General features: G+C 41.4%; 1 protein-coding gene across 5 annotated transcripts in view; it reads right to left on the reverse strand.

Moving 5' to 3' along the window:
- The window catches only part of LOC105497739 (stabilin 2), a 168,200-nt gene that overhangs the window by 105,882 nt on the left and 38,481 nt on the right, over positions 1-23,837 (reverse strand). For all 5 annotated transcript variants that reach the window (XR_011608912.1, XR_011608911.1, XR_011608910.1 and 2 more), the window contains exons 7-15: positions 21,599-21,724; positions 20,608-20,804; positions 18,573-18,706; positions 10,595-10,728; positions 8,850-8,932; positions 6,728-6,877; positions 4,917-5,060; positions 4,298-4,354; positions 4,023-4,148 (exon numbers count right to left, since the gene is read on the reverse strand). Coding sequence is in view for 2 of the 5 variants with exons in the window: in XM_071071220.1 (XP_070927321.1) it covers positions 4,023-4,148; positions 4,298-4,354; positions 4,917-5,060; positions 6,728-6,877; positions 8,850-8,932; positions 10,595-10,728; positions 18,573-18,706; positions 20,608-20,804; positions 21,599-21,724 (1,151 nt within the window). In the remaining 3 variants the exon portion in view is untranslated. The remainder of the gene's footprint in view (positions 1-4,022; positions 4,149-4,297; positions 4,355-4,916; positions 5,061-6,727; positions 6,878-8,849; positions 8,933-10,594; positions 10,729-18,572; positions 18,707-20,607; positions 20,805-21,598; positions 21,725-23,837) is intronic.

Below are 23,837 nucleotides of genomic sequence, written 5' to 3' on the forward strand. Positions count from 1 at the left end.
TAGAAGGCTGTATTCTGGATTTTCTAAGACAGCCTTGATTTATGATTCTGTTTCACTTGCTCCATAAATAAACGTCTGTTTGTCAGACCACATACTGGTCATTTAGGATTATATAGTCATAGGGATAGTGATCACCTTTTCCTTCCATGAGAAGTTTGTCCCTCTCCTTCAAAGCCCTTCCCAAGGTTTCTCACGCTTCATAAAACTGAAGCAGCAGTGGAGAAAAGAGGGTCCTAGTCCCACAAAGGAGACTGTAGACAGGATGAGCAGCCCCTATAGGGTGCCCTGGAGAGAGGCTGCAGAATTGAGGAACCCATGGACCACGCTCTTTGTGGGAAGAAGGCAGTGGCCACAGTGGCCTGCTGTGGTTTATCTGCAATCTCTCAGCTAAGTCAGGGATGGGAGTTACAAGCTTCACAGCCCTCAAGTTCTGCTACTTAAGTAGCACAGCCATAGTCACTCTGGCTTAGAAAAGTGAAGGATCACAAATCAAGATCCTAATAACTGCCAAGAGGTTGAATGTTGTAAGAACAGGTTACAATGGGGTGAAGTCCCAGGCTGAAAGAAAGCGCTGCTGAACCTGAATTTCCTGACCAAGCCTCCTCTCTGCATTTGACCTTGGTCAATGTGTCAAGGGAGTTACCTGTTAGTAGGGGGACCACCTGTCCTGGCTTGTCTGGTACAACCCTGGTCTATGCCCATTGTCCTGGCAGCTCCATTCCCTTTCAGAAGTGACCTAGCATGGATGATAAGTTATGTGGCCACCATATCTATTAGCCAATAGCATTATGTGCAGGTCAGGGTTCTCAATAAGAATGTTGAAATTGACCACCAGTTAGCCAGCCCTGGAAGTGATGCTTTCTGCAGCCCTGGTTCTGTTACTATATGACCTTGAGCAAGTCACCTAGCCTCTATGTCTCAACTTACGTCTTCAACTTACGTCTACAGTTATTGCATCGTATTCAGAAGTGGAGACTTACAGACAGAAGCAATGTTATTACATGCTCTGATGCTCAGTGGTAGGAGTGAGACAAAGTGGGGACTGTTGGGAAACATCCCCCAAACTTGACTGCATCCACCAAACTGGACTGCCAACTCCTGGAAGGCAGGGGCTGGGTCTGTCTGGCTTGTTAACCACCCATCACCATGCCCCCAGCCAGTACAGTGTGGGGCATACAGTAAGTTTTCCGTAAATATTTGTGACAGTAAATTAAAGGGCGTGGGTAGGGTTCCTGGGAGGAGCACTGAGCTGGCTCTCAGGAACATGAATCTAGTCCTGGTTCTGCTTGTGTGTAACCTTCTGCAAGTCACTTAACCCCTGAGTCTCAGTTTCGCCTGCAAAATAAGGGGACTGGTACAGATTCCTTCCAGTCCTCTGATGCTTCTATAGGAAAGCATTTAGCAACGAGATAATCCCCTTTCAAAGCCTCAGGAATTAATTGTTGAATCCTTTTGACAAGAAACAAAAGAATGAGAGGGACAAAGGAATTGATCCGCATCACTCCCGTTACTGTGTGTGCCTGTGTCTTATCTGGCTGGGATCTATTGGAGCCATTGCCCAGTTAGAATTGACTCCAGCGTGGCTTGAACAGGATATGTTTCCAGGTGCTGTTGTTGAAGAGCCTTTTGGTGCAATATATTCTTTCTTCTATGAGGTCACTCACTTCCTCCCTGCTGTTTTAGGTAAAAACAAAACCAAACAAAACCAAACTCAAGTTCTTTGGTGCCAGAGGCAGAAAGAGATAATTTGACCTTGGACTCTATAAATTCACCTCCCTTTCCCCCACTTTACTTGCAGGTGTCTTTGAACTGGCAAGGGCAGGTGTCTTGCTCTCTTTGCTTTTAGTTCTGTTTGGTTCAGTGATGAAACCATAAACTAGGGCTTGTAATCAGAAGCTGTGTCTCTGCAGGGATGCGAGGTTTTCAGACTGAAATTTTGCCTCAGAGCAAAGTAGAAAGATACACTGGGAAGGAAACATGGCATTCCAAAGTCAGAATTAGAAGCCCTTCTTCTAACATGGACTGTTTATTTTCCATTTCATAGGGGAATTTCCTGCACTCTTCTCCGAAGATAAAGCTGTTAAGAAGGATGGAGACAGAAGGAGCTTCCTATAGGTTGAGAAAAATTAATCTCTCTGTACCTGAGAAAGAAGCAGAAATGATTGTACTTCTCACCTAGATATTGAAATGGAAAAGCAGTTTTTAACTCAGAACAAAGAGACCTGAAGTTTCATGTTTTTTGCAGGCAGAAAGATACACCTTGGAGAGAAACAAGATTGAGAGCCAGGAGCAGTGGCATGCATTAGCCATATTTGTGGTGTAAGTATTCTTACCAAAGGCTTATTTCAAGCTATAAAGGTAGTCTCATTGAACAGAGCTCAGAAGAGATGTGCACAATCTACTCTTGAGGGCTTAAATGAGTCATTTCCAGATACCACTGGAAGGAGTTACAAGGGAAGAGAAAGAGAAGAGTGTTTGGAACAAAGGTGCCTGACAGAAAAGCAATGAGGTTGATTTTTTTCCTATTCTAGTTAAAAGGTTTTGTTTTAATTTTAAGTGTGTCACAGAACTCCTTTATTATTATTATTTTAAAAATGTATATAAAATTAGAAGCTATGTACTCAGGGAGGCCATATAATCTCAGGATTTTAATAATTTCTTAGGGGAACAACATTATCTTTTTTTTTTTTTTAAGCTCACTTTAAGTATGAATGTGAATTCTAAAGAGAGGTCTAGCAGTTTTCTGCAATAGCTAGGTTTTATAAAATTTAAGTGTGAATCATATTTTGAAATATCATTCTATTTTGGAAGACCCTGGGAAATCTGTCTTTTTCTATGGAAACTTATAACTAATCTTTCCATATGTTGAACATCTGCTTGCAGTGTAAGAGATCACTTTTTGATTTATCTCCTTGTGAAGTTTTAAAAAAAATTTAAGTTTTTTGACAGCAAAATATCCTTATAGATACCTGAAAGCATTCTAAAAAGGGATATATATCTATGTGAATTCCTAAACCTAACAGGCAACAACTTTCAGCACTCCCAAAACAGTGTGGGCTGGGGCTATCTGAATTAGAAAGTTGGTGGTTACCAGCGTGTCTATTTCTGGGCCTCATCCCAGCACCACTAAACCAGAATGCTTGAGGTAGGGCTTTGGAATCTGCCTAGTTAGCAAGCTCCATGGATGATTTCTGACTACTCTACACTTTGGGAATCACTACCCTAAAAGATTGGGACATCCTTTCCTCCTTCCCTCCACATTCTATAAAATCAGTACTGATCTTTATGAAGTCATAGGTCATCTCTTCCCATTGCCAAGATGGTGGCATAGTTTCAGGGCACTGGAAGAAAGCATGTGACTTTTCATGTAATTCTACTTTTTGACATTCTAATGAACAAACTTCCACAGTAGGCTGTCCTCTTCAAGTTAAGCCTATTATTTCTGGGAAAAGAAACACTTTAAATGGTTTCAGTCATTGACACCCTGATATGAAGGAGTCAATAATCTCCCTTTTAGAGGGGATTGTGAGAGAACTGAAAGCCCATGGTGGAGAAAGATGAAAGCAATAGAAAGGAATGGCTGAAGCATCTAAAAATAACATGTGTTCTTTTTAAAGTTTAGCCTAGGCCTGGCCCTGAATGGCCTAGTTTAGGCTTCATTCTCTAGGTGGTTTTAGAGTTGTAGGGAACTTAAAGTGTTGGTTTTACTAGTGAGCAATATTAGAAGAGTCAGGACAAATCAAACCAACCATTTAGGCCTGGGATTGCAAATACATTTTATTCCTTGTATCAAGTCTAATTGATCATAGCTACTTGAAATTCTATCGAAGAGACTGAAGCCACATCCAGGCTTCGTTCCAGAATGTTGTAATTGATTAGTGATGCCTGCCTTGGTTGTTGGACGGGAGGTGGTGATATATGTGCAACTTATTTACTATCTCTAGTTTAGAAAAAACCTGTTTGGACACAGACTGAGGCAGTGCTCCTGGCACGATGCCGTCAGAGCAAGCAGAATACGGTACCTCTGGAGAAAGGAGGTAATCGAGAGTGCCATCCTTCATGTTATTCAATGCTTCATTACTTGGAACAAAAATGGTGTATGGTCCACCAACTCCATCCTCATCTAAAGCATGTCCCACGTTGGTTTTCTGCATTTGGGAAATGAAATTTTGTATCTGCAGCCTACCTTGGACAAACATTTAACATAATTCCCCAGAAATTTATAATTGACACCTCTGCTAATTTTACAAAAGTCTTGACATAAATATTTTTTCAGAAAATTATGAAAGGTGCATACCTCTAACAAAGACCTGAACTTGCTGTATCTTGGTTGTAGCATGGTCATTATGGTTTGCTAAAAAGAGACATTTTGCTTAAAAATCAGGAAATAAAATAATGTGATTTAGGAAATACAAACCCTAATATTTAAAGACTGATGACAGAGTTTATGTGTCAGTATGGATTTATATAAATGAACCTGGTCAACCACAATGCATTATAGAAATGTTTGCTGTCATTGAAACAGTAGGTCAGATCTGCATGTTCTGAAGTATCCTTTGGCCCTCATCATCTAGGTCAGAAGTAGTAAGTTTTATTGCAGCAACAACTGCCCTCTATAAATTAAGAGGGACACATTTTCATGACGATTGGTCATGGACTGAGTTGCCTGATGCAGTAATAAAAGAGGTAAAAAAAAAAATCCAGATCTTCCCCACATATGTAACTGGATGTCTTGCTTTCTTTCTGCAGAGATTCCCAGGATTCTGTTGGAAACAGACAAACCACCTCTTCTCTCTGCTTGAGATTCTAGCACAAATGAAGCACAAGCACAGAGTACTGGCACGCTCTGGATGTGACTCTCCAGGGAACAAAGAAAGATGGACCTGGGCTGATGTGACTTTTATCTGAATACTCACCTCATTATTGCTCTCAAATATGGGTTCTAGCATGTCCATGGTTCTGTCAAGGATGTGCAGAAGCCCATTGGAAGCAATGATGTCCCCCTGTATAATTTTTACCTTATTTTTGCCTCCATAGAGTTTAAGCTTTATTTGATTGTCCTAAAACACCAAAGAAAGATAAAATAAGATTAGTATGGTGTCCTGAAAGGAGCAAGCACAGGAGTAGAGTCAGAAGTCTTCAGTCCTTGGGCTTTGATATTTATTGGCAATGTGATTTTGGTTAAGTCACTTAATCTAAAGTGGGGATGAAGGTATCTGCTTGGTTAACCTCACAGGGTTTTCATTAAGATCAAATGATATAATATATGAAATCACTGACAACTATACATGCTAAACCTGGGTAAGGTATTATCAACCTCTTCTCCAGCAGACTGTAAGCTACATGAGGAAAACTATTTAATTTACTATAAATTCATCACCCGCCTTAGTGTCTTGCACAGAGAAGGCACACAATAAAAGTATTTGTGGAATAAATAACTGAAACTAATTCCTTCTTCCTCCCATATGACTCCTAATAAGTGACAGACTTAGTGAATATTGGTTGAATGAATGAACAGGTAAATACATGCATATCCTTGTAAGAAAGCAAGCCACATCTTCATATCTGTCATTCATCCGTATATCCATGCATCCATGCATCCTCCATCCATTTCTCCAAGCAGCCATTCATCCATCCATCCACTTGTCTATCCATCCATGAATCAATCCTCCATGCATCTCTCCATCCATCCATCCATGCATCCATCCATACATCCATCCACGCATCTTGTGACCTATCCATGTATCTACCCATCCATCCATTCAGTGACCTATCCATATATCCATTTATCCATCCATCCATCCATCCATCCATCCATCCATCCATCCATCCATCCATCCAGTGCCCTATCCATCTATCTATCAATCCATCCATCCATCCATCCATCCATCCATCCATCCATCCATCATCCATCTTCACACATGCACTACAGCAGATTGGTTAAGAATGTGGGCTTTGGAGCCACATTTGAATCCTGGCTCTGGCACTTACTGTGTGGCCTCTCTTCTTTCTCACTGGAGCAACAGGGATTATGATAGTCCCTCCTTCACAGGGTTATTGTGAGCCTTATATAACACAAATAAAGATTTATCCCCATACTTTGTTTAGAACAAGCACTCAAGGATCTATTAACTACTGATGGTTAGTGAAATTTAATAGTATAGGTCCTATGCCTATACACATGCACATTTTGTTGACTAATCGCCTGCTCCCCAGCTCAATAAAATCACAGAAAGAGTTAAGAAATGAGGGTGGGGTGGGGAAGGATGGGTATACATAAAAAACAAACAGAACTAATGGCATTAGGAGTGATGAATATTAGGTGGGAGAAGATGGATCAACTCCAGCAATCTAAAACAAACACAATCTATTTCCTTCTGTAAGAGGAATGCTGATCTGGCTTTGTGCTGATGCTTTTAGGAAATAGGTTTATAGCAAAGTTTCTCCTTCCTGCTGGCAGTTGAATGACAGTTGCCTTGAAAACTAAATCAGACCAGACCAAAGTCAAACACTTTATAACCCCCTTTGCATAATACTCCACCCTTCCTCTATGACCTTTCCTGGTGTTGCTGTTTCTTCCTATATAAGAAGGTGTTTGACAAACGATACATAAGGAAAGAATTTCCTTGTAATTTTTCACAAACCCCAAACAAAAAGAGAGAGAAGGCTATGGGCATTGGCTTGGTAGACAATCAGTTCTGGGAGTGAAAATCAGAGGAACCCTTACCTTATCACTGTTGAAGATTTCCCCCGACTTTCCAGTCAAGGTGTAGAATGTGTCTGTGTTATTCATATATTCGATGTTCATCTGACCAGCAATTATGTGGAGTTTCACAAAGTATTGAGCAGCTTTATTATCCACCAAAAGCTCATTTACCTAAGACAAAAGAGCCAGTTTGACTATTATTTAAAGAAGAAAACGAGTTTTGTAACACGTGCTGTGCCTTACTTAGTATCAAAGACATCAAAGCCAGGGCACCCTAACTTGGGTTTGGGCTTTTGCAAATACAAATGTATGAAAGCACTGACAATTATACATGCTATACATTACTATCAGTGCAATCAACCCGGGCCAGGCCTTCCAGGGAGTAGAAATCTGGAAAGTTGGAGGCAATGCACAGTCTACTCTCAAACCAGAGGAGATTGCTCCAGCACTGAAACTGACATGGGGAAAGCGCAGCACTGCAATGGCCCCAGGAGGAACAAGGAACAAGGAATCTATCTTGAACACGGGAAGCAGATGGGAATAAAATATGAAGTTTCATGGAAAGAGTAGGTAAAGTGAGTAAGCTGATGGTACTTTTGAATAGAAAAGTTAAGATTTTTGAAATCCATGGGACCAAATCTATATTTTATCATTACTATGTAGTCAACAATCATCAGATACTTATATTAACTCTGTGTATACCATGTGTTAAATGAGAGACCACATGCAAAGTGCCTAACCTAGAGGCATAGAATGTTTGCTGGTTCTTTCCAACAGGAGAGGTGTGAGGACATCTCTGAAGGTGAACGATAGAAACACGAATATCAGACAGGTTAATCATGGTGGTATATGAGGGTCAGAGAGTCGGGAACTTACTGGGTTTTGATTCACTGCAACAAAAATTATTATCAGAAAATATCTTGGATGAAGATAACCCAATTTTATTTTTTCATTTTTATTTTCTCCACTTCCCAGATTTCAATCTTTTATTGGCTTCCATCATTTTATGTGTATTTGTTAATCCATTTACTTATATGTTTATTTATTTCTAGCTGATCTGTTTCACAGAGCATTTAAGACAGATGACAAGAACACGTAATAAAAATCAAGATCAGGGCCAGGCACGGTGGCTCACGCCTGTAATCCCAGCACTTTGGGAGGTTGAGGCAGGCAGATCATGAGGTGAGGTGATCAAGATCATCCTGGTCAACATGGTGAAACCCCTTCTCTACTAAAAATACAAAAATTAGCTGAGCATGGTAGCACGTGCCTGTAGTCCCAGCTACTTGGGAGGCTGAAGCAGGAGAATCACCTGAACCCGGAATGCACAGGTTGCAGTGAGTCAAGATCGCGCCACTGCACTCCAGCTTGGATGACAGAGCGAGGCTCCATCTCAAAAAAAAAAAAAAAAAATTCAAGATCAGGAAAAATAAAAACATGTGTTAGATGGTAAAGGTGGGACGGAGAAAGATATATATAATCTTCCTACACAATGACTAAAATGGAGGCCAGTGAAGATAACAAAATTGTATACAAATCGATATGTCCATTATTTACATTAAACCAAATGTAACTATTTTACTGATGCCATCTCGATAGGATGCCTCCACCAGGCACTACAAGTTTCATTCCCACTGGATAACATTATCTCAAACAACAGCTGCTCACATTGAAGACTAAAATTTTCTTATTTTTTCCCTATTGCTTGTACCATTTATAATGATTTAAAAAACCCACATATCTAGCTAATACATGAGTTTAATTCTTCCTGTGGGAAGTGAGCAGTTTTGCATTATGCAAATCTTCTCTATCACCTGGCTATATGTTAAGAACAGTCAGTGGTTACCTGTAGAGGGTAATGATTAGAAAGGGGGACCAGGGGGCCTTCTAGGTTCCTGGCAATGGACTTGCTGTTTACACAAGTGCATTCACACTGGGAAAATTCATTGAGTTGTACACTTACAATTTGTATACTTTCTGTAAGGATGTTACATATCACTAAAAGAAGTTTATCAAAAAATCACCATTCTTATCATCAGTAGGTTTAATTTTAATGGGGGCTTCCACTTTAAATAAAAGAAGGTACTCCCTACTAAGGCTTTTCATATTAGCCCCTTGGTGTAGGGTCATTTTAAATACTCACATTGAATTCTTTCAGTCCCTCATCTGTAGGTAACAGCACCGTGAAGGGCCCCAGCTTACTCAGTGGCCAGGCATAAGCTTTGTCTTAGGAGTTGAAATAACAAAAAGAAAGAAAACACCAAATGAGTCAGTGGTACACGAGGAGTAAAATCAGGCAACAGGTCTTGGGTCACGACTGGTCCATTTATGCCGTTCTCTATTCTAATGGGTATGTGCAGGCCCTGTGTCAACTGGGAATCTCTCTAAGAATGTGAGGCAACCTAAAGCCATGGCCTCAAAACATTCCATGTAATGCCATGAGAGTTTTCCTGTAGACAGCCTCAGCTTCAAAGATACCCTGGCTGAGCAGTTCAGGCATGACAAAATCCTACCACAACCCCAGGGTCCCTGACCCTGTGCTTGACTTTCTGAACTGTCACTGTCTCGGTGAGCAAAGATGCAACCCTTGTTTTCATCCAAGGCCAGCTCAGAAGAGCCCCGATGGTTGGTTTAATGCTCTGCTGTTGCCATGTTGAAATGCTTAATAAATTTTGAACAAAGAATCCTGCATTTTCACTTTCCAGTGGGCCCAGCAAAGTATGTAGGTAATCCTGTTTCCATCACCTGGGGAAGCTGGGATGACAGGACAGGCTCTGTGTTCTCACACCCAGAGGCAGTGTACAAGGACTTTGTCATGCGGAAGGTGAAAAGTCAACAGGACTCTGTCTAGGGAAATGCTGGAGGGCCTGGTCTGCAAAAAACACTACCTCACCCTTGTCTGCTCCCATTTGGTATTCTAAGAGTTCTTAGAGTAAGGCTGTGAGGAACCCGGCAGATTGCCCCTGAGCTCAAGGGATGCCAGTAATGTTTGACGCCCTACGGGATGCCTTGGGAAAAGTGGGACGTTTATGCAGGAGACGTTTATGGGATATTTAACCTTAAGATTTAGGCAGAGAACACAGCATTGACCCATCGATGACACTTGTTTATCTATGTTCTTGCCGGGAGACCATTTTTGGCAACTGGTAAATTCCAATGTAAAAGCTGATATTTTAAAGTTTCTGTTGATTGGCCAGGTCTGTGTTTTACTTTTTGCAGAGCGGCTGGATTCGTATTTTATTGGAAATTGCGTCCAATGCTGTGATCAGTTATAATATTTCATTCTCTAGAATAATGGCCCATAGAAGGCATTTGCAAATACATGAGGCTGTTTTAGGCTCTCACCTTGCCTGGGGGGCTGGAGGTGAATGTGTCCCTGTAGGCAATTAGTGACTGGGGGACCAAGGGTGCTAAATGGTTGCATACAACCAAGACTATTCTAAAATTCAAACAGCGCCTCCACTGAGGAACAAGGATGCCGCCCTGGGGTCTCAGTCACCCTCTCTATTCCCAGTTTTATCTGCCAAGCTGTGTTCACACCTGCAGGATCTAGAAGGTCAAGGGCGAGGGGGACAGTTTGTATCCTCACACCAGTAGCTGTCCTGGTCTTACTGTTACTGCAGCTCCGTTGGTCTATGGTGACCCCCAGACCCTGTCCTCAGCTCTCTGCCTACTGATTCTTGCATTGCTAGATCTCTTGGCACTATCTCTTTGCTTGTCTTCTTGGAAACAGCTGCCTGCCCTTTCCCTCTCATCCGCATGACCCCTCCAAAAAGGCTGATTCTAATAGACAAGGCTCGCCTGTCCCTTTCTGAATCATTGTGTCTTGCAGATGCCCTTTCCTGAAAGAGGACTCTTGTGTGGAAATCTGAACCCATAGCTGCGTACCTAGGAGTGAGATGAAAGAGGTCAGCCTTCCTTGCCATTTTCCTCTGGGTTCAGTATTTAATTCTCTGAGTCGCTCCATAATGTTTCCGTAACACGTTAAGCCATCACCCACGTAACCTTTCCGGCACATGCACCTACAGAGAGGGGGAAAAGACATCCTCAGGGTTTTAGAGCCATTGAGTATTTTGATCATACAGTCCAATCCCCTCATTGAACAGATGGAGCAAAGGATGCCCAGGGTAGAATAGGGACAATAGAGCATTCCTAGTGTGGTATCTGACATCTAGTAGCTCCTCAAGAAATGAATGCCTAATAAATTAAATGTATCTGTCAACACTAGATATCTTTGTATGCTCTTTGTCTCAGTATTTCTCAAAGTGTGATCAAGAAACCATGCATATCAGAATCACTTGGAGTGCTTAATATATTTAATATAATATATTTAATATAATAAATGTGGATTCTAGGGCTCCACTGCATGACTGAATCAGAATAAGCTACTGAATTCAGCCTGCAGGACAGTAAAGATTCAGCATTACTGATCTACTTAGAATGCTCACCCCCACCCCCCGACCCTGCCCCACTCCTTCCTAGCTGAGAGCTCTGCTCAATTGCCACTTCTTTAGGAAAGGCTTCCTTGATTGTCTGTCTCTTTCTCTACTCCCTCACTGTGTCTCCATTATATATACTCTCATGGAACCACGTACCTCTTCTCCATAGCAGTGATCATAGTATAATTTCACCCTGATCTGTGTGATTATTTGATTAATATCTGCTTCCCTATAACATTTGAGAAAAAAGTGAGGGTAAGGGGTATGTGTGTATTTGTTCACTGTTGTGAACTCCAGAATCCAGCACAGGGTAGGTCCATAGTAGGTGCTCAATTAATAGTTGTACAATAAGTAGTAATTGAATTAAATAAATAGCAAACAATGAAGTATATAAACAACGAAAATGAATATGGAAACTATGAAATAATATATAAACAATGAAAGTCACAGAGATTTTGTACAATAGTTTCATAAGAGAGAAGTAGAGTTAAAAATGTACTATCAGTGGTATGCTGATAAATGTTTAACAACCAACTCTCTGGGGGAGGGGGAAGCCCTAATCTGTAGCATTTGCCAATTTCCATGGTTAACATGCCAATCTTGACCAATTTCAAACTGATAAGATGATGCTAACCCTCTTGTGAAATTCCTGAAAGTTTAACACTCAGCTCTTGTGAGTCCGTAAGCTCTGGCTATAGCAGGCCACAATTGTGCAGTACAGAGGAGTTGACAGCTGGCTGAAATTGACAAGGTGATGAGGAAGATGACTTTCACAAGGATCTTGGAGATGAGCCAGGAACCAAAGCGAAGTAAGGGAAGAACATTCCAGAGAGGAGAGATGCAGGGAACCAAAGACGTGCTGTGACTACATCACAGTTTTGCAGTGCTCACACCGCACCACAGCTGTGACTCACATTGAGGAAAGTCTTCTAAAGAAAGACTATGCACTTGTTAATCCACGTGTGTTTCTAAATATATTTCCATGGCAAATAGATTATATGTTCAACAAGTTTGCTGCAGACCTTCAGAATCCTACCATCCTCTGCCTGGATTGTTGCACAGCCTCTACCTGGTCTTTGTGCCCTTATGTTCTACCTTGAAATTTGTTTTCCATACACTCTCCTGAGTGTGCTTTAAAATTCTGGCACCTGTGTTAAAACCCTCACTGACTCCTTTTATCCACATGAGAAAGTGCACACAGGAGAATCCTGCTGTCTTCTTTTTGCTGTCCACTGAAAATTCCAGCAGCGCTAAACTGCTTCTTTTTTTTAGGCTGTATGCCTTTCTCAGGCTGTTTGTCCTGCCAGGAATGCTTTCCCATCCTCACCTTATCACTCTGGTGTGACCTCTCCCCAGCTGTGTTGAGCACTTCCAGCACATCCCATCAATACCTCTATCACAACCCTATCCACCAGAATTACCTCTGGAGACATTGTCTCTTCTGCTAGATGGTACACTCTCCTAGAAGATGGATCCCAGCTATAATAATTCCTCATTATATCCTAGCACTTAGGGCAGTGCCTGATTGTTTAACTGATTATTTACTGATTATTTAAGTACCTTCTTAATTCTAGGAACCTTCTAGGTAAGAGAGCTACAATGATGATAATAAGAGACACTTTACCCTTCTTGAGTCTTATATGCTAAGGATGGACCTGAAAACAAAATAATTATAGCAACATGGTAAGGCCACTTGACCTCCTTGAGTCCCAGTTTCCTCTTCTATAAAATGGGCTTAATAATATCTTTAGGATGGTTGATAGAGATATAAAGAAAGAAAAATACCTCTGTGACAGACATATAGAAAAAGCTCAATGCTTGGCAGATGATAACGACAAAGACAAGGCTGACATGATGAAGAAGGTGACTATAATGACAACAGTGACCTAGAGGTGCTGGGATATAGCAGGACAGCCCGTAGAGAGATAAATGAAGTTCCATTGTAAGTGCCATGATAGAAGATTTAATAGGATGCTATGGGACATGGAGGAGGAAGTAACTGATTTTACCTGGAGAAATAGGGGACAGCTTCTAGGGGAAAGTAATATTTAATTCTAGAAGGATGCATATGAGTTTTCATTTGTTTTCTTTCTTTCCTTTCCTTCCTTCCCCCTCTCCCTCCCTCCCTCCCTCTCTTTCTCTTTCTTTCTTTCTTTCTTTCTTTCTTTCTTTCTTTCTTTCTTTCTTTCTTTCTTTCTTTCTTTCTTTCTTTCTTTCTTTCTTTCTTTCTTTCTTTTTCTTTCTTTCTTCTCTCTCTCTTTCTCTCTTCCTCTCTTCTTTCTGTCTTTCTCTCTTCTTTCTTTTCCTTCTTTCTGATGGAGTTTTCGCTCTTGCTGCCCAGGCTGGAGTGCAATGGCGTGATCTCAGCTCACTGCAACCTCTGCCTCCTGGGTCCAAGCGATTCTTCTGCCTCAGCCTCCTGAGTAGCTGGAGTTTTGGCCTCCCAAAGTGCTGGGATTACAGGCATGAGCCATCGTGCCTGGCCGCCTATGAGTTTTCTAGCTGGACAAACACCTGGGGCATCATTTACTGATGAAGCCTTTGGGGTTTTTAAGGAGAACTGGCTCTCAACCAGCGGCAATTTTGCTCCCCCCAACCCCAGAAGCCATTTGGCAATGTCTAGAGACATCTTGGGTTGCTACAACTGAGATGGGGATCTACTTACACAGGCCAGCCCCTCACAACAAAGAATTGTCTGGCCAAAAATATCAATCGAGTTGAGGTTGAGAAACCTTTTTATAAGGAATTTCTCAAGTAGATCTTATCATGAAAAAATTTAATAAAATCAAATAACAGTTTCCTACTTAAATGTCAACCTCCTGTGCAAGTACTGTGCTATGCTAATTTAATGATGGAAAGGAGGAGACTGGTAACTCTGGGAAGTGACATAATACAACAGTTATTGTTAAAAATTAATCCTGCTGTAAGTTACATTCCTTCATTTGAAGACAACTGTTAATGGCAAGACATGTAACCTTTACAAACCACTGAGTATGTTTCTCTCTAAAAGTTTCTTAAGTTGTTAGGTGGCCAGTGGTCTGTTTTGTGTCAAGTGACTTGGCCTTTCTTTCCTAAGGATTGCAGGAGAATCATATTTTAATGGCCTCAGTGCTAATGGAATGCATGAGACATCACTATTTTTAATTTTTATTTCAAATCTCAGTCCAAAGTCTGAGATGTTATAAGACTAGTTTCTGTCTTAACTGTTCTCAGTTGAGCCATGGAACATTCACAACATCACCTCTTTAGGAAATTGTTTTATTTTTATTAGGAGTAAATGTCTCTTGCTGTCTTAGGGCTTTAAAAACACCCAGAAGCCATTTGCATTCTATAGTTATGGGTTGAAATTAATTACACTTAATGCTGGTTGAGATTTAGTTAGTATATAGGGTGTCCTCAAAGTCTTAGTACAGTTGCTTCCTTTATTTCTTCACCGGTTCATTTCATTTCTTCATTGTTTCATTTGTTCCTCCAAATTCTCACTCATTTCACTGTTTTTTATTTCTTATTTTATTTTTATGTTTAACATTTGTGGGTACATAGTAGGTGTATACATTTATGGGATACATGAGCTATTTTGATACAGACATGCAATGCATAATAATCATATTGAGGCAAATGGGATAGCTCTCATTTCAAGTATTTATCCTTTGTGCCAGAAACAACCCAATTATACTGTTTCAGTTATTTTAAAAAGTACAATAAATTGTTTTTGACTGTAGTCACCCTGTTGTGTTATCAAATACTAGGGATTATTCATTCTATCTGTTTGTATTTTTTGTACCCATCATTTCACTGTGTTAATTGGTGACAGGCATTTTTGCAGCAAAGATGAGTAAGACATGGACATAATATTCTAGTTGGGGATTGAGACAAGTAACAGTAATAGCCAGCATTTATTAAGAGCTCTTATGCTACATATTCTTATAAGGGCTTCAGTGTGGCATCTTTTCTAATGCAACAACCCTATGAGGTAGGTCCTGTTATTAGCCCCATTTTAGATAAGGAAACTGAAGCACAGAGAAGTTAAGTATCTCACTCAAGATCACACAGCCTGTAACTGGCAGCGCCTGTGCTCACCACCACTGTGCTACATCCTTATCACAGTTCCGGACCCTAAAGGCTCTCATAGACACATTCCAGAGTGCTCTGGGAGCCCAGAGGGAGGGGCATCAGAGAGGACGGGGAGGATGGGGGAGGCATCCTAGAGGTGGAGATACTTAGGCCAGCCATTGAAGGAGCAGGGTGTTAGGCTGACTCAGAGGAGGTGGGTGGAGGGTGGGGATGGTATCCTAAGTGGAAGGAAGAGCACGTGCAAGGGCCAGGAGTGGGGAGCATGATGGCATGTTTGAAGAACAGTGCGATGGACTGAATGTTTGTGTCCACCTCAAAATTCATATGTTGAAATCCTAACCCACAGTGTGATGGTATTAGGAAGTATGGCCTTTGGGAGGTATAATAATTAAATCAAGAAAGTAAAGGCCTCATGATTGGAATGAGTGCCCTTAGAAAAGAGGTCCCAGAGAGCTCCCTCCCCCTCTCCACCTTGGGAGGACACAGTAAGAAGTCACCACCTATGAACCAGGCTTCACCAGATCCTGAAATGGCTGGTGCCTTGATTTTGGACTTCCCAGTCTCCAGAACTATGAGAAATAAATTTCTGTTGTTTATAAGCCACTCAGTTTATGATACTGTATTATAGCAACCCAAACAAAGACAAATAATAAGTAGTTCAGCAGAACCTGAGGCAAGGGTATATTCACGAGTGTGGTGGAGATAATGCTGGCTCATCTGCACCTGCTATGAACAGCCACTTTTGGCCATACCCTCCATATCCTGGGAATGGTCTCAGGCCCTGGAAGCTCGTTTGGAGCTGTTTGGGCAGGAAATTACAGGCTTCTGAGTACCCCGAGTGTGGTCTAGTAGGGGGCCCAGGCTCTTGGGGAGCAGGGCCCTTTGGAACTTCAGATTCCTTGCCCTGGTGTAGCCAGCAGAGGGCCAGAATGGGGGCATCTAACATGTAGGACCCAGGGGAGGGGCTCCTGTTGCCAGGTCTAAGGGTCAAACTGCTGGAAACACATCTGGCAGTGGCTGAGCTGGGATCCATCTGAGAACCTAGATCCATCTGAGAACATCTCTTGCCACTGCACCATGTTGCCTTGGATAGGACTCTTGGGAAGACTGTTTACACTGAAGATATCCCAACTTGTACAGATCTTATATAAGCACTGAATATTATCAATGTCACTAACATTCCAAGAGTCCCTACATTTCACTGTTGTTTGAACTTTTGCACAACTGGAATGTAAACTGTGCTTATTCCAATAGGCCCACTCAGTTGTGTCCTGGCTATTTTTCAGCTGAGTTGAGTTAAATAAGAGAGAAATGCTCATCTCTTCTCTTGTCCCTTACTTCCTATATCTATTAATAAGTAAAAATAAAAAGGCAAAGCATAAAGTTATTTGTTCTCAGTAAGAATCAAAATAGAGCTTAGAGTTTAAAAGCATATTATATACATGAACTCATTAGCTCTCCACAGGCAGAGATTCCTGGTCTCTAGACCTACCTGACAGCTGAGGGAACTGTGGTTTAGAAAAGTTTAGTCTTGTCTAAGGTCACCCCAGGGGCAGTGGTAGAGTTCATGTTTGAACCCACCCTTCTTGATCAGGTGGTCTTCTGTGACAAATGCAGTATGATTTTGAAGATTCTGCATAAGCTACTTGCCATATTGAGAAGGCATAAATGAAATAAATTTTTATCCCAGATGAACTAAATTAACTGAGGACTGATGGATTCATATTTTATCAATATAACTTAGCTAGTCTTTTTACTTCAGCCTTTTTTCGACTGAAGACAGTCAATTTGAGGTGTGGGAAGGTTTGTGGGTGATACATGTACCCCTAACATCACAATGTTAGTGTATCTGACATTCCAAACACAAATTTGGACGCAGCTTGTATTATTCTGATATTCCCATTTCATTTTTCGATTTTATCCTCTCAAACACAAAGGAAAGAGATTGGTTAAGGTATTCTATTTAGACTTTCTCAGAGGGTGGTAAAACATGCATACACCAGCTTGTTTGGTTCTCAGTATTGCCAGAATATATATTTGAGGGGAGGGTATGCCTGGATGCATATGTGTGTTGGGTGCCTCTGTGCCTATATGCATGGCTGTGGTGTATTTGTGCATTCACATGTATTGAGGGATTTCTAGGTGTCAGGTTCTGCTCAGAGATTGATGAATGTAATCTTGCTTAACTTTTGGCACAGCCCTGGTGGGAGGTACAGTTCTCTCCTTTTTATGGTTGAAGGGTTGAGCATCAGTTCAGAGAGGGTAAGGTAAGTGGCAGACTTGGGATTTGAACCTAAGTGTTCTGATACCCCAGCTCTTTCCATTCCATGTACAATAAGTACAGATCTATTTATTTGTCCAGATAGGACATGGTGATAATACAACCTGTCGGGGCAAATCTACACGCTGACCACCCAGTTATAAAAGGCGTGAACTTCCCAAAAGATGAAAGGGGCTCTGGAATCACAGAAACTGTTTTATCATGCTATGGTTTGATGTTGATTATGGTTTTGAGCTCACAATGGCACTATGAGTCTTTTGCAGATGCTGATGATAGCGAGAACTGAAAATGGAACAGAGATAGAAACCTCAGTCTGCGAGTCAAAGACTTGGGTTCTAGCTTCAGTTCAGTCACTAATGAAAATACATTACACTGGTGTCATAGTTTCCAGAAACATTCTCTCATGTAATCATCACAACAACCTTATGGAGTATAAATCACTGTGCTCATTTTATACATGGAGCAACTGAGGCCAGAGAGATGGTGCCGCTTTCCCAGGTCATGCATCTGGTAGGTATCAGTGCTGAGACTTAAACCTAGGTCTTTAGTCCAAATACCATCTTCTTTCTATCATGTGAGCTGCCTTCGCCTCAGAAACTTTCACAGAAATGTTTGTGTTCACAGTAAACCCCTTCTTTTGAAACCTAGAGTCCAGGAAACACCACTAATGCTTATTCACTTTCCCTAGTCTTGTTTTGCACCACTAACAAGCAATATTTCATGAGTGAGGAAACAGGGATGTACGTTAGAGGTCATACCGCTGTAATCTCAACAACCATTTGTTTCCCCAGTCACAGTGGCTTCCTTCTCCCAAATTCTGACCACTTCATATCAAGTCATCAGGCCACATCAATATTCCGGAGTGTTCTAATGGTCATTAAAAAGGAAATAATTATTGAGTGTTTACTTAAAGATTTGTTGAGTACCTACTACGATCCTTGCTCCTACTATGTGGGGTGGGGGTGGATACAAGGCTGAATAAGACACATTTCTTCCTCTTCAGGAAACTTACAGCAATGACTGGAAACCATTTTCAATTGGAAAGATTGGTAGAGGAATTGAAAAGACTTACTGAGTTTGGCCTGGTCCGACGGTGGTGCAATTTGCATTCCTATGACACAGGTTATTTGTTTTACATATATTAATCATACTGCACCCCATTCCAGGTACGAAATTGTGGTAATGCTTCTTACACTCGCAGTGAGACTTCAGTAGACAGGGAGAGAAAAACAAATAGGATCCTAGTTAGTTACTTCAGCTGGCATTCTTCTTTAATTTGTATTTTTATTCTTCCATAAAAACTCACTCAGAGTATGTCTGAAGTGTGAACTTAAACTAAAAAATTGTCAAAGTGTCTAAAAGTAGAAATCATGTTTACACGTGTCACCTGCTGGAAAGCTTATACTCCTTGCTTATAAAGTTTAGTTTCAATTTTCTTGTTTCCTAATTCTTGACCTCCCTAGCTCCATAATTCCTGGTTTTAGATTGTTTATAGGTAAGCAGAAATTGATGTGCAAATGGGAGGTATTATTACTTTAGAATAATGGTTTTCAACCAGGAGTCTCAATCTAGGACACACTGGACAATATCTGGAAACAATTTTTCTTCTCTTTTTGAGACATGGTCTCACTCTGGTTGCCTAGGCTAGACTGTAGTGGTGAAATCTTGGCTCATTGCAGCCTTTACTTCCCAGGCTCAAGTGATTCTCCCACCTCAGTCTCCTCGGCAGCTGGGATTACAGGTGTGGATCATCACGCCCAGCTAATTTTTTTGTATTTTTAGTAGAGATGGAACTTTGCTCTGTTGCCCAGGCTGGTCTTGAACCCGTGTACTGAAGTAATCCATCTGCCTCCTCCCAGAGTGTTGGGATTACAGAAATGAGCCACCATGCCCAGCCTGGAAACATTTTTGAGTGCCACGATGGGAGGAGGCGGTGCTACTAGAGGTCAAGAATGCTGTTAAACATCTCACTATGCACAAGAAAGCCTCCTCCCACAAAGAATTATGCAGCCCAAAATGTGAAAAACGTCGAGGTAGAGAAACCCTGCTTTGGAATCATGCACGCGCTGCTTCTGTGTGAGCAATGGAGAATTTCTAAGACTTGAAAATCTGTCTTGGAACCCATTTTCAGAGATAAAGCATATGTTTTATCTCACACGCAAGGTCTTGACATTCGTGGCGTAACATTAATTTTCCCTTAAAGACCCTAATTTTACAGATGGGAATTTAGGCCCTTGAATTTTTCTGCAATCCTGCCCCAGAAATCGATAGCAGAAAAATGTTGCGAAACATATCCTTTCTCTTTGGAGGCAAGGTTGGGTGGATACTATGCAGGGAATTCTAGGAACATTCCCATCAGCTAGCATCCAGGTGATTAGACTGCATGGCTGTTCGGGTCGGGCGCTGAACTCTTCCTCCTACCAGTGCAGCAACATCCTTCTGTATGGACACATTTCCTTCACTGAAGGCTTGATGTGCAGTTATGGACACATAAGGCATCCACTAAATAAATACGCAATGGATGAATGTGCTATTTAGAGCCAAGGCTCTTTCCACTGGATTCTTCAGTGAGGGTCTCCTGACCAGATTTTTTATCAGTCAAGGTTCCGATGTCATTTAGAGGGACAGTGTCTCTCCCCAGAATATTCTCACTGCTCCCTATAATCTATCAGTGCTGCCTGATGTTTTATCTGTTTCATTCCTTTGGGACAGGGTATTTTTGGTTCTAAGAGCACTTTTTAAATTAGAAAGCCATTGCAGAATGGAGGATTGCTGGTAAAAGTCAATCATATGTTCAACAGTTAATTTGTTAATCTAATTTTTAATTATGTATATATTTTGCCAAACATCATATAGGATTTTCACAAGAGAGAATGTAAGACAATTAAGTTTGGATGGGGAGCTGAGAAAGTGTGAGTTTAAAGGATAGACTGGGTGAGCCGGCACCGATTTCAGGCCCTGAGCACATGGAGGACTGTCTGGGAGGGGAAGACCAAGCGGAACATTGAAAGGGAGAATTGGCATGGCATAGAAGACAAATGATACCTATGACACATAGTGGCTTGTCAAACTTCTAGAGGTTTCAGTTCCCTGCATCATTTGCTCACCTGTCCAGGCCCATCATATTTGCACACTGTAGACTTCGTAGGGCAGTTTCCAAAGTTAGTTTGGCAGGGGTCCACAGGCAAGCACACTCGGCCATCCCCACGGTAGCCTTCTTGGCATGTACAACTGTGCCGATTTGGTCCCAGGTACGTACAATGAGCACGAGGGTGGCAGATTTTTTGTGAACATGGATTGATGGCTTGAGGGGCAACAGCAAAATGAGAGGCAGTTAGTGAACAGGGATGGAGAAGGAAAACTGAAGCGTGAGCAACAGTGGATCACAGCTCATCAAAGCTGCCAAGGCAACTCACAGTTTTCAAACTCAAATATTTCCTTTCATTTCCCCCATGAACCAGACAGATTTAGATATGGTCATCAGAAATTGTAAAAATATTGCGTTGATATATTAGTTGGCCATTTGGTGTATGTAGTTGAATATAAAACAGCATGAAAGAAAACACTAACACTTACAGAATTTGTAATATGTACTAAGCCCTGCTCTAAGAAGTTGCTATGTATTAACTCATTTAATCTTTACAATAATCCCTGAAGGTAGGTACCATTATTAGCTCCATTTCACAGATAGAAGAATGGAGACACAGGCAGGTTAAAGGTCATGTAGTCAGTAGAAGGCAGATCTGGGACTGAACCCAGGCAGTCTGGCTTGAGAGTCCATGTTTTTAACTGATACATAATACAGCTTTTTATAAAGTGAATAAAATCAAAAAGATAAAATAAGAAGCATTAAATGTTGTTCTAACATTGATTAAGGTGATACGAAAACATGTAAAAATCTATATATATGATTTCATAAGAGAAGAAGTTGCCATTTATTAAGCATTTTGTTTGGCACTTTTTATATACATTTCACTCAACTACACAGAGAAGTAGAAATTGTCATTGTGTTAAGGAGGTTGTGAGGTTTTTTTTTTTCCCTGTTAAATAACCTAAACATCTCAATGAATAAACTAGTGGAATCTAAATTCTACTCACGCTCGCAGTATTTGCCATCACCCTGGTAATTGGGAAGGCATTTGCATTCCAGTTTGTTTTCATCTTCAGTGGAAGGCGAACATCTGGAATTTTCTGGGCAGAGCAAGGCTGCACATTGAGGGATGGCTGCATAGGAAAATTGTTGAAGTACTTGCGTTAGTAGAATAACCAGTTCTTAAGACCCCAAACTGCAGTATTCCCTTTTATTAAAAAGCAATACAAACTCATTGTAACAATTAAAAAATTACAGAACACACAAGTTAAAATTGTCTTCTTCTTAGTCTCCCAAAGTTGCCAATATCATCAGTCAATAAAATATGTTTATTTATAACATTTATCTGTATGATTTTGTAAAAAAATAGAATCCTGTTAAAATATTTAGCAATGTAATTTTTAATTTAATAATATACTATGAAAGTCTTTAAGGATCTGCCTTGATCTCTAGTAACTGCATAGTATTTCAAAAGACAGGTGTGATGTAGATGGCTGTCAAAAACTATGAAGGGTCTGACATATCAGCCAACTTGCAAAGTGAACAAGTTGGGCTGATAAAGTTTCATGGATGCTGGTAGAAGATACAAAACTTCCGGGTCAGAGTGGAAGTACAGCTTAATACTTACAGCAGGGGCAGCAGCCAGGGTATCAGCATTTTGGCACCAGTTTTTCCAAACCTCAATTCCCATGGGGCAATTCAAAGAGGACTAGACTGAGACATGCACATGCAGTGGGTTTCATTATAGGAGGTGAGCCCTGATCTTAGGGTACCTAATTTTTTTTTTTTTTTATAATGGGCAATGTATTATTTAGGGACACGCAGGAGACAGAAACCACATAATTATTTGAACAGGGAAAGTTGCAATATAAATGATTATGAACAATTAAAATCATGACAAATCAGCCAGTGAGAGTTTAAAATAAAAGAATTCTAAAGAATAAAGAAATAGCAGGTCTATAAAGAGCAGCCACTGTATTAGGGCTGAGACAAGTACCCAACATACAACCTTCTTCCCTCCAGGCTGAGATCTGAATATCACCAGAAAAAGCATGGCATTAGTCACAAGCTAGCAAAGTTGCAGAGATGCCTTGACCATATTTGCTGAAAATCTGCTCTCTGGGGTGGCTGGCAGGTCATGCATGGGGAGGTCACAAGCCTTGGAACTCACTAGGTGCCAAAGGAATCTGCTAGCCAGTGGGCGCTGCTGGCAGCAGCAGCTAAGAAGCCAACTCTCTGTCATGCAGTGCACCTGTGTGTGTGGTTCAGGCCTGGGCAGATCCAGACCAGCTGTGTGGGATTCAAGGGGGTGTGTCCAGCTCCCCAGATGGCCAGCTCTTCAGGGGCCTTGCTATGCATGGGACTGAGGAGAGGAGTACAGAACAGCTTTCCCCCGGGCTGAGGCATGGGCCTGTGCAGTCTGGGGCTCCTGGCTGTGCTGCTACTTTCTAAGTCAAGCACTGGACAGTGTGCAGTGGCCAAATGCTGGAGGGAGCTGAGCTCTGCAGGAGCCCAGCACTGGAGAAACTATGTGGGGCTAAGAAACAGAAGAAAGTTGTTCTTTGGGAGCCTGGTGAGTGAGTCAAACCAGAAACAGGGAGAGAGTCCCCACTTCTTCCTCTACAGTCCTTCTTTGATAAGGCTTCTCTACACTCTTCATTGATAAGGCTTCATGTTTTGCTAGCTAGCAAAGGAGAATCATTTATACAGCCCAGCTCCATTATCACAGAGCAGGCAAAAAGGATGATTTTGGAGCTGAGAGGCACTGGCAGTAAGCATGCCTGCCCTTTGCTCCTGAGGGAGATACTATGTCTTCCAAGTCTGTTCAGTATACAAACATCCTTGAACAGATGATCTGGAACAAAGAGCAGTCAGTGTATTGCTCTCAAGATGTGCACACATGTGAGAGATGCATGGAGAATTGTCTCCCAACAGTGGCTAGTTGAGTAAAATAGTTCACAGAGACTATTCCCCCAACCCTTTCATAAACCAGAAGTTTTGGCAGAAAGTGACTGCTCCTTCAGGATTACATTTTCCACCCCACTTTACATCCAGGAAAGGTCACGTGACTAGTTCATGCTGATGGAATATTGAGCAGAGGTTTTATATATTTTTTCCTGGACTTTCATAAGCAGGTACCTCTCCATCTTCTCTTTCCCATCTGTGATGGCTGGAGGCAGAGTACTCTGAGGTACTAGAGAATGACAGAGTCACAAGATGGAAAGATCTGGATCCCTAATCACCATG

This window comes from Macaca nemestrina, chromosome 10 (genome assembly GCF_043159975.1).
Source record: "Macaca nemestrina isolate mMacNem1 chromosome 10, mMacNem.hap1, whole genome shotgun sequence".
NCBI lineage: Eukaryota > Metazoa > Chordata > Mammalia > Primates > Cercopithecidae > Macaca > Macaca nemestrina.